General features: G+C 46.6%; 1 protein-coding gene across 7 annotated transcripts in view; it reads right to left on the bottom strand.

Annotated features, from left to right (window-relative positions):
- The window catches only part of LOC137438952 (centrosome-associated protein 350), a 143,759-nt gene that overhangs the window by 116,097 nt on the left and 13,734 nt on the right, over nucleotides 1-13,928 (bottom strand). For all 7 annotated transcript variants that reach the window (XM_068134449.2, XM_068134453.2, XM_078767537.1 and 4 more), the window contains 2 exons: nucleotides 7,634-7,762; nucleotides 7,376-7,491 (listed from right to left, as the gene is read on the bottom strand). In XM_068134449.2, coding sequence (XP_067990550.2) covers nucleotides 7,376-7,491; nucleotides 7,634-7,762 — 245 coding nt within the window. The remainder of the gene's footprint in view (nucleotides 1-7,375; nucleotides 7,492-7,633; nucleotides 7,763-13,928) is intronic.

Genomic DNA, 13,928 nt, shown 5'->3' with positions numbered 1-13,928 from the left:
TGAAGAAAAAAAAAAAAAAAAAACGAATAGAGGAAAAAAAAAAAATTTGGTCAAAATTTGGAGCGGCCGAAATTTGTTTTGTTTTACGAAACTCGAATTTTGCAAGTCGCGCTATGGCGGATCAAGACGGCTGGGGTCCGGTAGGGGAGAGTGAAGCAGGGTCGGTCCAGGACCAAATTGAGGGACATGAGGGACATGAGGAGAGCGAAGCAGCGAGGGTAGCAAACGCACAAAATGGCGCCTCGCTGGTCACCGCGCCCGCGACCGTAGCAGCGCCGCCGATGGATTGGGGCCTATTTATGGAACAAATAAAGGCGCTCATGGTCCAGACAAGTGAAGACCTGAGGAATGACTTGGGAAACCAAATGGGGGTAATGAGGGACGAAGCGAGGGCTCGGAGTGAGCAATTGGGGGTAATGAGGGACGAAGCGAGGGCTCGGAGTGAGCAATTGGGGGTAATGAGGGACGAAGCGAGGGGTACCGGTGAGAAGTTAGACAATAATTTTGAGGAGTTAGACAAGAAAATTGGGAAGTTAGACAAAAATTTTGAGGGGTTAGACAATGGGATAAAAGAGGTGAGAAATGGGTTAGAGGGGGTAGAAAATAGAATGGCTGCCCAGGAGAATCAGATAGAGGGAGTGAAAACTGGGTTAACGGGGGTAGAAAACAGAATGGCCGCTCAAGAGAATCAAATGGAAGGGATGCAAGAAGGGTTAGAGGGGTTAGAAAACAGTATGGAAGGCAAATTGAGGGACATGAGGGACCAAGCGGAAAGGGAAGTTAAACAAATGGAGCAGCAGATAGAGGGGGTCAGAATGGGGGTAGAAACCAAACTGGATGCTCACAGGGAGGAAATGGAGCAGATGAGGGTGGCATCTGGGCAGGAGATGCAAGTGATGGGAGAGGAGATCAGAAGAGGAGTGAGTGAGGAGGTCGGAGGAGTGCGCGAGGAGGTGAGGCACTGTGAGGAGCACATGGAAAAGGAGGTGAGAAAGGGGACTGTAAAGTTACAAGGGGGCATAGAGGACCTGACGCAGGAGGTGGAGCAGCTGACGGTGGGACAGACGGAGTTAGTGGAGCAGGTTCAAAGGAACACTGCGGTATTAGGAGGTTTAAAAGCGACACAAAACGACATAAAAAACGACTTGATAGCGACAAGGAGGGAATGTCAGATGGTACGTGAGGGACTGACAACGAGGTTGGACGAGGTGATAGAGGTAATGGAGACGAAGGACCGGCAGGTGAGGACGCACATGGAAACGGTCAAGGTAGCCTTGGAGGACGAGCTTGAGGAGACGTACCGGGGAATAAAAGAAGTGAAGCACAAATTAGAAGAAGTGGAAGAAGGGATGAGCGAAATTAAGAAGCGACGGAGAGGGGATAAGAAAGAGATAAAAGAGGAGATAAAAGAATTGGTCCAAAGTCTGTGTTTGGATCGTGATGATGTGCTCATTAACCGGATGAGGGATTCGCAGGTGATGGAGGAGAAGCGAAGAGGAAGAGGACCCGGTGTAAGTGGTGACCAATATGGTCGTGCGTATGATGCGCCAGGGGATTTAAGGAGCTTGGGGGTCGAGATGGACCCGGGTGTTCGTGAGAGGCCGTGGGTGAAGTGTGCGACAGGTCTGGTGTGCGAAAGAGGAGGTGTGCGAGAAAGTCCGACTCTGGGGTGTGTGAGGAAAAAGTGCGTGCCAAGGAGTGAGTGTGCTGGCGAGAGTGAGTCGGTCGTAGCGTGTGTGCGAGGGAGCACATGGAAGCGCGGTGTGGTGAGTGTTACAGAGGGTGTGACGGGAGAGTGTGCGCAAGAGTGTGCGCGAGAAAGGTGTGTGACGGACAGGTGCATGAGGAAAGAGTGCGCTGTCAGAAGTAAGGAAGAGTGTCCACCTGTGGTGAGTGTTACAGAGGGTGTAACGGGAGAGTGTGCGCGAGAAAGGTGTGTGACGGACAGGTGCATGAGGAAAGAGTGCGCTGTCAGAAGTAAGGAAGAGTGTCCACCTGTGGTGAGTGTTACAGAGGGTGTAACGGGAGAGTGTGCGCGAGAAAGGTGTGTGACGGACAGGTGCATGGGGAAAGAGTGTGCTGTCAAGAGTAAGGGTGAGTGCGTTGTCACGAGTGGAGGTGAAAGTAGTGAGAGTGACATGGAGCGTGAGTTAGTTGTGACAGGTGAGCGAGGATGTACACCTGGGATGGAAGGATGCACACCTGGAATGGTAGAGCGTGAGTGGGAATGCACGCTGGAGTTGGTGGTGAGGCACGTGGTTGGGTGTGCGAATGAGAGCACACCTGTGATTGTCACAGAGGAGGTGACCGAGGAGGGGGCGCGAAGAGGTGTATTGGTGAGGTGTGCGACCAACGAATGTGTGCCAAAGTGTTCGGTGGTCAGGTGTGTGACCAAGGCTGTGAGTGGAATGGGTGTACCTGGGTGTGTAAGGAAAGGTACGAGGAGCATGGAAACGGCTGGATGTGTGAGCAAGGAACGGGCTGCGGGATGTAAGCATGCAGGTGAAGCATCGACGTTAGACGGGGTAGAGTTGAGAACGACTTATAGCCGAATCGGGCCCTCGGTGCGTGCTGGGCCTCGCTTTGAACGGCCGCGTCCGTGCTCCACTAGGGGGAGCGGGCAGCCCGATAGGAAGGGTCGTTATGGCGACCACGTTTTGTTGAGACGTGCCGGCAGGTCGAGATCGGGACATTGGATGGTTCCGTGCCGAGATGGTGCGTGGGATCTCGGCCCGGGTAAACCTCCTTCCCTGCACCGAGTGCTGGACGCATCCAGCCGCTGGCACAAAACAACCAGCATCCATTGCTTGGCTTCACGAAGCCGGGCTTTGGACAGGGAGTGGCGCACCGAGAGGTATTAGTGAGTCGACTGGGTGATGAGGTTAGTGTTTTGGACCCAAAATTAGAGAAAAACAAAATTTGATGATTGGCAAGGGATTGGCAGTAGTGATTGGCAGATGATGGGCAGTGATTGGCAAATTTTTAATTTGTTGAAATTTGATGTGCAAAATTGGTAGTGAGAGACCCCCGATGTGGTGGGATGGCAAATCCACCATCCCTCACAGGTGGGGGCAAAGGAGCACTAGATTATGGGGTGTATGGCAGTGAAAACTAGCCCGGGTGGGTTAGGATATGGTGTGTAGGGATCTAGCGAAGATGACAGTAGGTAACGTTAAGGTTAGTTAGTGACTGATACCTGTAGTGGGGACGCAGGTAGATTAGTAGGGATGATAATGACGTGGGAGCGCAATAGTTTAAAGGGACGACTGGGAAGCGCAAGTTTCAGAGAGGGGTAGTTAGATGAGATGATGCTGGTTGAGAATTGAACAGGTGTGATTGCACAGGTGTGCAACTGGACAGGTGTGTGGAGCAGTGTATGAGTAGTGAGTGTGTGGATCAGCGCGAATGCGCTTGGGGAGAGAAGGGTGCAGGTGGCACCAGGTGTGAGAGCACAGGTGTGCAAGTACAGGTGTGTGGAGAGAGTTGGAGTAAGTGGTACGGAGTGGTGTGCATGGTGCGAAGGTGTGGATGGGGGAAGAGTGGACCCCTTTCACGAGCACCCGGGGCGGGTAGTGTAAGTGTTAGGTAGAGGGTGCAGGTAAATTGTGGTTGGATATTGGCATTTGTGGTGCGGTTGCAGAATGGTGTTGTGAATGGGTGCATTAGTGTTGTGGAAATGGCTGGGCGTGTAGCCTGTTAGTGTGTGTAGTTGGTTGGGCACTCCACCACTGTGAGGATGTCGGCCAGGTGAGGCCGCAGGTGGGCTCTGGGAGCCGGTAGTTGTGAGTGGGTGCCTGAGGATCCCGGGTGTGGATCGGGCAGCCCAGTGCCAGAGAGGGCACGGAGTGGGGAGAGAGCCAGATGGCCTTCCCCAGGTAGTTAGGTTAGGGTGAGGAGCAGGTAAGCTCGGAGGCAACTGCAGTGGTGGAGGTGTGCAGGTGGGTAGACCCACTGGGAGAGGTACACGTCGCAGCCCAGAAATTGTACGAGGGCACCGGGAGATGAATCGGGGGAGTGAGACCCCAAATTGAAGAGCACCACAGTTTGGCCAATGGGAATTGGTTTTTAGAACCCATAGCGTAAGAGGGCCAATGGTTTGGCCGGAGAAAGACCCCGGGTAGTGTAAAGTTGTTAAAGTCATTTAGGAAATAGTTAGGATTGAAGAACCTGTCGCACCATACGCAGCCACTTACCTGTGGTGATGATGATGACTCCACACCTGTGTTTTCTTTGTTTTGTTGCAGGAGATGAATCGCTGTGTGGATTTGTGAGACGCATCACGACGTGGATGAGACATTGGGGTGATTCCATCTCTCCCTCCCTAGGAGGGACTGATGATGAATTGGTAATGGCAAATTATGATGTTGAGTTGAAAATGGCAAATTTTGATGAGAGTTGAAAATGGCAAATTTGATTGGTTAGGAGGGAGAGAAGACGAATTTGGTATATGGGAGGAACGGGGAAGACAGTAGGGATGTTTGTTGATTTGTAAAGTAGATGTTTATGGGTAGTGTTGTGTTGTGTGGATACAGTAAGGGGTAAGGGAGGGGCCATGTAGGTTACCTGGTGGGGGGGGGGGGGCGTACGATAGGAACGTACCTGTCTCACCTGGTTCCCATGTGCCCCCAGTGTGCATCACCTTACATTGCGTGCACTTTTGCGCCCTTACCACCTTACTCACTTGTTTCTTCTTTTGTCTCCCACCTCCGAGGATCTGGCTTTGGGGTAGAGAGAGAGGAGAGAGAGGTGCTGGCTACGCAGTTGTGGGCCTGCACTTTCGCTGTTCGCTGCCTGGATCGGTACACCATATGGACCGCAATGTTTGTGGCCACCCACAATGGACCGCAGTTCGTTTGCGGCCAAGCACCACCCGGGGATGGACCTATGGGTCAACGTGGCACCTATGCCATAAAGGTGAACCACTGTTAATTAACACCACCAAGTGCACCACAAGAAGAGCAAGAGACACCTGCAGGGTTAGGGGTTGTCGAATTTATTTTTATTCCAATGAACAATGGTGACTGCACCGATTGGTGGTGGGGTGGTGCTGTTGATGCTCGGGAAGGGTGCTCTGCACGTTATTAAAGGCCGTCGGCCACAGAGCACTCGTGGGTTGGTGTATCGATGTTGGCAAGCGCGCTCTCTCTATGCATAACATCTGCATGTGTTCCTCCAAAGACAGGTCCTGGATCGTAGTGTAGATATCAGCGTAATCTTGTAAATAATGCTCCCTACCGGCTGTATGTGTAGTTTGCGAATTCTTTCCGGATTCGGTTATCCTGTGGGTGTGTTTCTGTGAGGAGAAGGGTGCAACGTCGCAGGGGGACATATTTACTCATTTGTGAATATCTGTAAAACTGTCGCACTCAGGGTAGAGTTAATAGTAGAGGGAACTACATTGCGTGCCACACTAAAGTAGGTAAAAATTTATCGGGTCGGGACGCCCCGAGGGTAGAGAAGGGTGCAATGTTGCGAATATGGAATTTGGCCTCCATATCCGCTTGTAAATATTCCCCTATTTTCTCCGATACTCCCCAACTTTCCCCGATCCCCCATTCCCTAGTCCCATTGCATGTAAATAACAATCAGTAGAGCCGACCTTCCCCTTATTCCCCCATTAAATGTCGTGCCCAGGTCCACCGCACCACACGTAGACAACTTTCGGACATCTTCCTAGTTATTCTTATTCTATGTCAGTTAAGGCCTCGTCTCCATTAATTATGACTCTTCGTTGCACCAGAATGTGATTATATGGCATCAGTAGTGAGTTTAGGACCTTTCCCATACCTCCTCCCATCTTCTTCCCCAAACAACAACAATAACAACAACTACAACAACAATTACAACAACAACAGAGGAGATGGCGGCGGAGCGGGGGAGGATGCGTCCTCACACCGGCTCGATTAGCGCCATAGACCATGCGCTCCACGGGGTTACCCCGAAGGGGCTGGCTGTCAGCTCCTCGTCGGGGGCGGAGCCAGTAACCCCCCCCGCACGCACCCAATGAGAAGGGCGGACCGATCCCATCTGGGCGGAGCTAACGAGCCGAGGGCGTGTCACTCCCCGCCGGATATACGCAGCCGCTTGCCGGACGTGACGTGAGATTCGCCCCCAGCTGGAAAAAGACGGACCTGCGAGCGCTGAAACAGATGCGCCTGAGTTTGGAGAGGCCTGAGAAAGAACGTCACCTCTGAGCGCTGCGACGAGACCTCCCCGCATCTCTGGACCGAACCGTGTACCCTGCTTTGAGCCAAGAGTGCACCTTGAGCCATCGCTATCTGCCTTTCCTAGCCATCAAACCCCGTGTGAGTCAGCGTTGTCCCGTTTATCTGTGGTCTGTCTAGGGTTAATATAAGAGTGTGTCTAAGTGCCTGTCTTTCTATGCTGTCCCTCTTGTAGTTGTAATCTAACCTTTTTCCGTACGAATATACTTGAGAACTGAACCCCTGGTGTCGTATTGTGTCATTATAACCCAGCCGGGTGTCTTCTCTTTCCTATTGAGCCAGCATAGCGCGGCTCGTCAACGTCGAGTATAGTCGGGTAATTTGTGGTAATTTGTGCGGACACGACGGCCATTCCGCTCGGCCCACTTTAACATCAAAGTCGTGTCTGTAACAATATATATGAAAGAAAACTGCTCTTTTTTGCACATGTTGGATTCAAAGGTAGTTTGGGATATATTTGAGGCAGTCCCTGCAGGATACACTCGGTAAGGTTATTCCACTTTGACCTCCACCAAGTCACATAAACCAAACTCTTCAACCCTTCACACTATCTTATCCTCATTTCAGCTGTCTTCAAACATTCACATCCCCCTACCAGTCTTCTGTTAAGTTCTTGGGGCAAAAAAAAGAGATGAGCAAAACTTTAGTCTTGATTTTTCACAGGTAAGAATTCATCAAATATATCGACTTTCTCTCAACACAAATTCAACAAGACTGAGCATTTAATGCAGAGCCTCGCCTAGGTCGATAGATTCCAGAAGATGTGAGAATGAATGATCTATGGTAAGGTTGATCTGCATGGAGTTGCACACTCACTGACACATGCATGGATTGCAATAGCCTCTGCTATATCTCTGCTTGGAAATAATGAATTACATGGCTGCGCTGTTGATGTCGAAGAAAAGGATGAGTCAAGATTCGATTTCCCTGTTGTGTCAGTGGTAATCGCATCCGCAAGCATGAGATCGAACAACATGCGGTCCAATTTAAAGCAAATATACACAAAGGAATTTACCACCTTACAACGCAGGCCTGTACAACAAACTTTGGGGCATAAATGTTGAGAAATTAAACATTCCAAAAACAATGGTCTTTACATAAATTGTGAATGTTTGAAGGATAGTTTAATGCAGCAAAGCCCGAAGGCCTACCTCATGCGAGCGGCAGCGACGTTCCCTCTTCCCAGATGATGATTGCTCAGTGGATGTCTCCCTCTCTTCAGCCTTCCGCTTACTACCTGGTGGGCTTATCTTCAATGTCGGTTTTCCTTCAAATTTGAAGGATAAAATTCAAAATTATAACACTTGAACATCCCAAAAAACATTATCCTCCCATGCCAATAGGGTAAGACTCTCAAAAACAAAGTTACGTGAAATTAGATGTCGAGCTGTGTGAAAAATGTTCGATACCCGCATCTGGCTGGTGATGAGGAGCCAAAGAGGCTAGTTGAGTAAGGGAGCCTTGCTTTGGAGCAGGTCCCAAGATTGCCCTAGCAAGACGCTGCCCGTCACGCCACCTGGACGTGCTGGTAACGGGTTCTAAGAGTGCAGATGGGATGACAAAGTCCCAATTACAATGCTCATTCATTAATAGTCAAATAAGAAATGGAAGCATTGCTCACTCTCAGTTAAAACAATCACTTGTTATATGTGTGCAAATGTATTCATCAGCTCATAACAAAATAAAGACCTTTTCAAACTAAAAATAAGAACATTTTGGTAGCATGTTGGCTTCCCAATTTACCATGAAGACAGCCACACTGAGAAGGAAGTACTGGATTAATTTTGATGCAAATTGGTTTAAATGACGAATCAACAAACCCCGTGTATCACATCAAGCGTCCCACCGTGCCGAGCCTAACAGTAACCGGGATTCGTGAATTTGTTGAGCAAAGGACAGCAAGTCATCCATCTCACCCTGCAAAATGGATTGGGTTTTTGTCAAAAGGCGCACCCCTCGCCTGACATGTCACGAGGTCGGCGTGTTCAACAAGGATATTTGACTTACAAATCACGGCCGACGAGCAGAGGCTCGAGATGCAATCATGCAAAGGACTCTCTCTCACACATTGGAGGTGAGGGGGGTTTCAGTTAAGCAAGTGAACTCTAAAGACAGAGGGTTTGAAGACTAGAAACCCAAATAAGTAAGATATAATGTGAAGAGAACAAACTACTAAAAAGTAACATTACATACAAGTGAAAAGATAAAGCTCCACAGTTTCATTAGACGAGGAGCCGGAAGATAATGTGAATGAAGAAAGCGATGATGAGCGCTGTTGCAATGAAAGGTACGAGAAAGAGTGGAGAAAAAGAAATCAATCGGTCCTTCGAGCTATGCAATCACTCTCCTTCCACGTGTGTCAGTAAATCAGCTCAGGGCTGAGCTTGCTTCAAGGGACCATTTGTCACGCGCGACGCAACCCACTAAAAAGAGTCCGATTTAATCTTCTTGGCTCATCCATTCTGCTGCAGGAAACGTCGCTATTCCCCAACCAGCCACCACCCATCAACCCCCTCGCTCCCCCTCCCCCAAGCCAATAACCCTCTGGGACATCCTTCCATAGAGAATCCATGTCACAAAATACATTACAGTTTATACCACCGTATCCTTCCGCATTATAAAGGTATTCTTGTGGACTTGATATCACAAATAAACACCTCTTTATCAAAAGATACATCGATGATGGAGCCAGAGAAGTAAAACCAAAGTACAACTTCAATGTCATTTCCAACCCCCATCCACAAAAAAAGGATTTTCCATTTGTCTCGAAATATAATTGGGACAGAAAGAGGAGTAGATCGACCTGGAAACCCCTAATGACTTAAGATTGTTTTGTGTGTTCCATTCTTTGTCGTTACCGTGCATTGCTCTTGATTGCTTCTTTTTTCTTTTTTTTCCTCTTCTTCTTCTTCGACAGGTTCTCCTCACCAACATATTGTTTTAGCAATACAATTTGGCTGACAGGATGGCCTAGAGGTATGTAGATCACACTACTAAGCTGTCTAACTGCTAAACTCTAACTGCTAAGCTGTCTAGCCTGGGTTTTAATCTCGACCCAGTTATAAACTGTCATCCCGGTGTTTCACCCTTTGTGTTGATCCCTGGTGTTGGGCTAGCGGCTAGGGTGCCGGCTTAGGATCCTAGGATCCTGGGTTCGAATCCCGGTCGATCGCTGAATTAACGCCAGGGGGGTTGACTCAGCCTGTCATCCTTCCGAGGTCGGCAAATTGAGTACCATTTCACTGGTAATTCCCTGTTTGTCGTTAAAGGCGGCAAAAAGGGTTGGCGTCAGGAAGGGCATCCGGCCGTAAAACATTGCTTCAAAAAGGGGACCGAAAAACAACAACAACCACGGTTCCCGAAAAAGGCCAACCCCCGCTTTGCGGGGAAACATGGCGTCTAAAGGTGGTTATATATATCCCGGTGTTTCACAAGCAGGATGATTCATCAATGTGTGTGCCGTCCTCGGATGGACGTCAAAAGGACGTCCTGTCGGCCAGCATTCGTTGGGAGATGTTAAAGATCCCACAGTGTCCTTTGTGAAATGTAGGCAAGCTATCACCAGCACCATGAACAAATTACAAATTCCTGCCCCAACCAGCAGCAGGCACTGCATCAGCGGCACATCCACACCCTCAGTCAATGATGCTACCCCACAGCCTTGTGTTGCATACAAACAAAAAAATAACACAAGTAATATTTTGACTTCTGATGTATCTTAACCCTTTGAGTACGGGATTTTTTTTTTTGATAAAAATACCCCCAGTACGGGATTAATTTGGCATTTTGGTACGGGAATGCAACCACGTAATGACGATCTATTTATAGGTATAGTCGATGACGTATAGTAACGTCATCCGTACACAAAACGTTTTCGCGGGTTGCGGCACTGGACGTCATCCGTACTCAAAGGGTTAACAAATAATATTATTTTACTTTTGACACCTACAAATTAAGTGTGCCATGGCCCCATCTCTCAATGGTAAAGAATCACTTTAAAACTAGAACAATGCGACTGTCGCGCCAATATGCCTCCGCAGAGTCCCACAACGGGTAGATGCCATCACTCTGCATATGTATGGGTAGGGGATCGTGTTTGTGAAGTTTCGTGTTGATCGGATAAGGTTCGTTTTTCTATCCAAGATGGCTGCCAAACCACGTGACCTATGATATCATCATTTTCAAACTATATGAAAGTGCTGTTGGATGATATTTGTAAAATTTCGCATCGATAGGGTGAGTGGTTTCAGAGATATAATTCTTTAATATTTTCCTTCAATCCAATATGGCTGCCAAACCATGTGAGCTATGATGTCATAAATTTAACATTTCAATACAAATGGGTCATAGATCATGTGCATGCAATTTCAGATTTTTAGGATAAGGAATTCGATTAAAACATTTTTGGCTGGTATACTACCTCACCTATGATGTCATCATTATCATGCTTGTTCCCCATTGAGAGTACTTGACAATGTGCCAAGTTTCAAACATTTCCATTCAGCGGTTTCCAAGAAATATATATTTTAATTATTTGCTTTTAATCCAAGATGGCTGCCATACCGCGTGACCTATGACGTCACAATTATCATAAAAACATTCTGCATGGGTGTCACTCCTACCCTGAAAGTTTCGTCTCAATCAGACATATGGTTGCTGAGAAAAACGAGGTTTAGCCCGTACGGACGAACGGACGGACGGACGGACGGACAACCTGAAAACATAATGCCTCTGGCAACTTTGTTGGTGGAGGCATAAAAATTTAAAATGATCGTATCCAGATCTGGATCTTCAGCAAAATTGAATAAATTAGTTTTTCATCAGTCCTTGTCACACACCCAACCTGTCCAACAAAATTTTGTCCAAAACAGTCCACAACCTTTTGAGATACCCTGCTCAGACAGACAAACAAACAGACAGCCATGGGTGAAAACATAACCTCTGTCCACCTGCTGTGGTGGAGGTAATAAAAGATGAGTAATTCTGCAACAAAAATGAGAACGTCTTTGAAGATTTCATTTGGAAATGTATGTTGTACATTTTATACGAGAATAGGCCACAGACAAAAGCCATTTATACAAGAGCCCACACACAAATAATCCAACAAATAAGGCCTTGATATAATCGTGGACAGACATCCCTGAACACAGACAGGTATTTTTCAAGTATATCCATTTTGTTGACAGGAGGTGAAAGCTCGTTATATTGAGAAAATATACAATCGTCCATTACAACATGCAATGCCGACTTCCTCAATTGTTCATGAAGCATCGTGCAAACTCCTCTGTAAGCCTTAACCATTGTAGAAAAAAACGTTTGAGGCATCAAAAGCAATCACCAGCAAGAGTTATGGTGGTACGAAAAGGTGCATAGTTCAAAAGGTACGTCTAATGGATTGCACCTTTATACACACTAGCGTGACTCAGTGCACTCCGTGCGCCTCACCACATATCGTTTCAGAGGGATAGGCATCTTTGACCATGTCTGCTTTCTCAGGGAGTGAGGGATGGTGGGAATGGTGGGTGGGGGTTAGTGGTGGTGACGGCTGATTGGGGATCGTGGGGTGAAGTATGGGAATGGTGGAGGGGGATTGAGTGGATGGTGATGGGGGGATGGTGGGGGAGAGCGGCCAAATATATTTTGTGCTCTGATTGAATATATACTGTAAATCACAAGTCAGAACCCACCCAACACGTATAAATAAAAAAGAACCGAGTACAAATACATATTTATTTTAAATTATCAGTTCGAGCTGGAAGGGAAGGTGTTTACAAATTTATCAAAAACTGGATGGGAAAGTTGAACTTCCAGCCTCACAGAGCAGATGTGCCCCCAATACACCACCTCCCTTAGACTTCCGGCCGGGTTTTTACGATGTATCTTTTATTTTGCCCATGTCGTGATCTTTTGCCCATGAGTAACAAAAAAAGTAGTGCTGATGAATACAGGTAAATCATGAATGTGTTTCTTAGGTTAGCTTAACATATAATATATATATATATATATATATATATATATATATATATATATATATATATATATATATATATATATATATATACGTATATATATATATATATATATATATATATATATATATATATATATATATATATACCTATATATAGATGTGTCGTGGATGTGTGACGTCAGGTAATGGAATCGGTGTATTGCAATATGGGAGGAGGAAGAAAAACCAATATGGGTCGAAAGTGGTAAGAGGAGGAAGAAGAGGTAGATCGGGGAAGAATTGGCGGACTCGTCTGGTGTTTTGCTTTGCTTATATGATTCGGAGAGTGCTATAATAAACTTTACAAATGCTTGTTTTAACTGAGGATAATAATGACTCTACGTGAGTTGCTGTGTTGTCATGATTTACACCAATCATAACAGAAGCATTTCATTTGTAATACTCGTGATATTATTTATTTATAATCTAAAAAGGTCCAGGTGGTCTAAAGATCTCAATGGTGAAGGGTCCAAGCTGATCTAATGGACTAAAGCATCTTATGGGTCTTCGTGGTCTTTAATGGTCTTCGTGGTCTTTAATGGTCTCCGGGGTCTTTTGGGTCTTTGGGACATTTTGGGTCTTCAGGGACTTTGGGTCTTCAGGGACTTTTGGGTCTTTGGGGTATTCAGGGTGTTTTGGGTCTTCAGGGTGTTTTGGGTCTTCAGGGTGTTTTGGGTCTTCAGGGTGTTTTGGGTCTACAGGGTCTTCGGAGTATTTTGGATATTTGAGGTGTTTTGGGTCCTGAGGGTCTTTGGGGTATTTTTGGGTATTCAGGGTCGTTTTGGTCTTTTGGGTGTTTTGGGTCTTCAGGGTCGTTTTGGTCTTTTGGGTGTTTTGGGTCTTCAGGGTAATATGGGTCTTTAAGGGTATTTTGGGTCTTTGCAGTCTTTAAGGGTATTTTGGGTCTTCAGGGGTATTGGTGGTCTTAAGGGTCTTGGGGAACTTAAAGGGTCATCAAAGGTCTGAGGGATCTCAGCAGTCTAAAAGGGTCAAAAGGTACACTCCAACAGTACGTAATAAAGAGTTTACCGAGTGTATTTTGGGTGTTAATTTAATTTGAAGAAGAAGACGTTTGGGTCACAAATAAACAAACATACAAACAAACATCACCTATTTGCTGCTCTATTATAATAAGATTTAACCACCACTGCAAATTTACTTCAGTTCACTCAACCATACCACATGTTGGGGGACTGTAGTCCTTGTGGAGGTGAATGATATGATAAATTGCAGGTCTCCAGTCAGGTAATGGCCAATATTTTTAAATTGCAGATCTTTATTAAAAATGGAACATGTATAAAGTTTGAAACCCTAACTTGATGAGGCAGCAAGGCACAGGTCGAGTCCCATAACAGCAAATGCTAAATGACCTTTTAGCAACTTGCGTCGTCTGCCACACCAACGCATTGTCCCTGTCCTGCTGATCACCAGTTAGGAAGGATTAATTCAATAAAAGAAGCAACTCCAACATGTCGCTCACATCATAAGTTATGGCCATGTGCCTTGCGAAGTTATGGGGTTCCAATTTTATTTATCCAACTTAGCATGGTCACAAATAAACGATTTGACAGTATGTCGTCCTGACGAGCCCATTATAAGGCAGAATCTGGATCGGCGACTCCGCTTTCATTTATTTGTGACCATGAATCTCGGTCGTCAAAGACCCGAGTGCCACACGAACACCATTCTTGGTG

This window comes from Myxine glutinosa, chromosome 13 (assembly GCF_964187855.1).
Source record: "Myxine glutinosa chromosome 13, kmMyxGlut1.1, whole genome shotgun sequence".
NCBI lineage: Eukaryota > Metazoa > Chordata > Myxini > Myxiniformes > Myxinidae > Myxine > Myxine glutinosa.
This window is presented reverse-complemented; position numbering and strand designations above follow the sequence as displayed.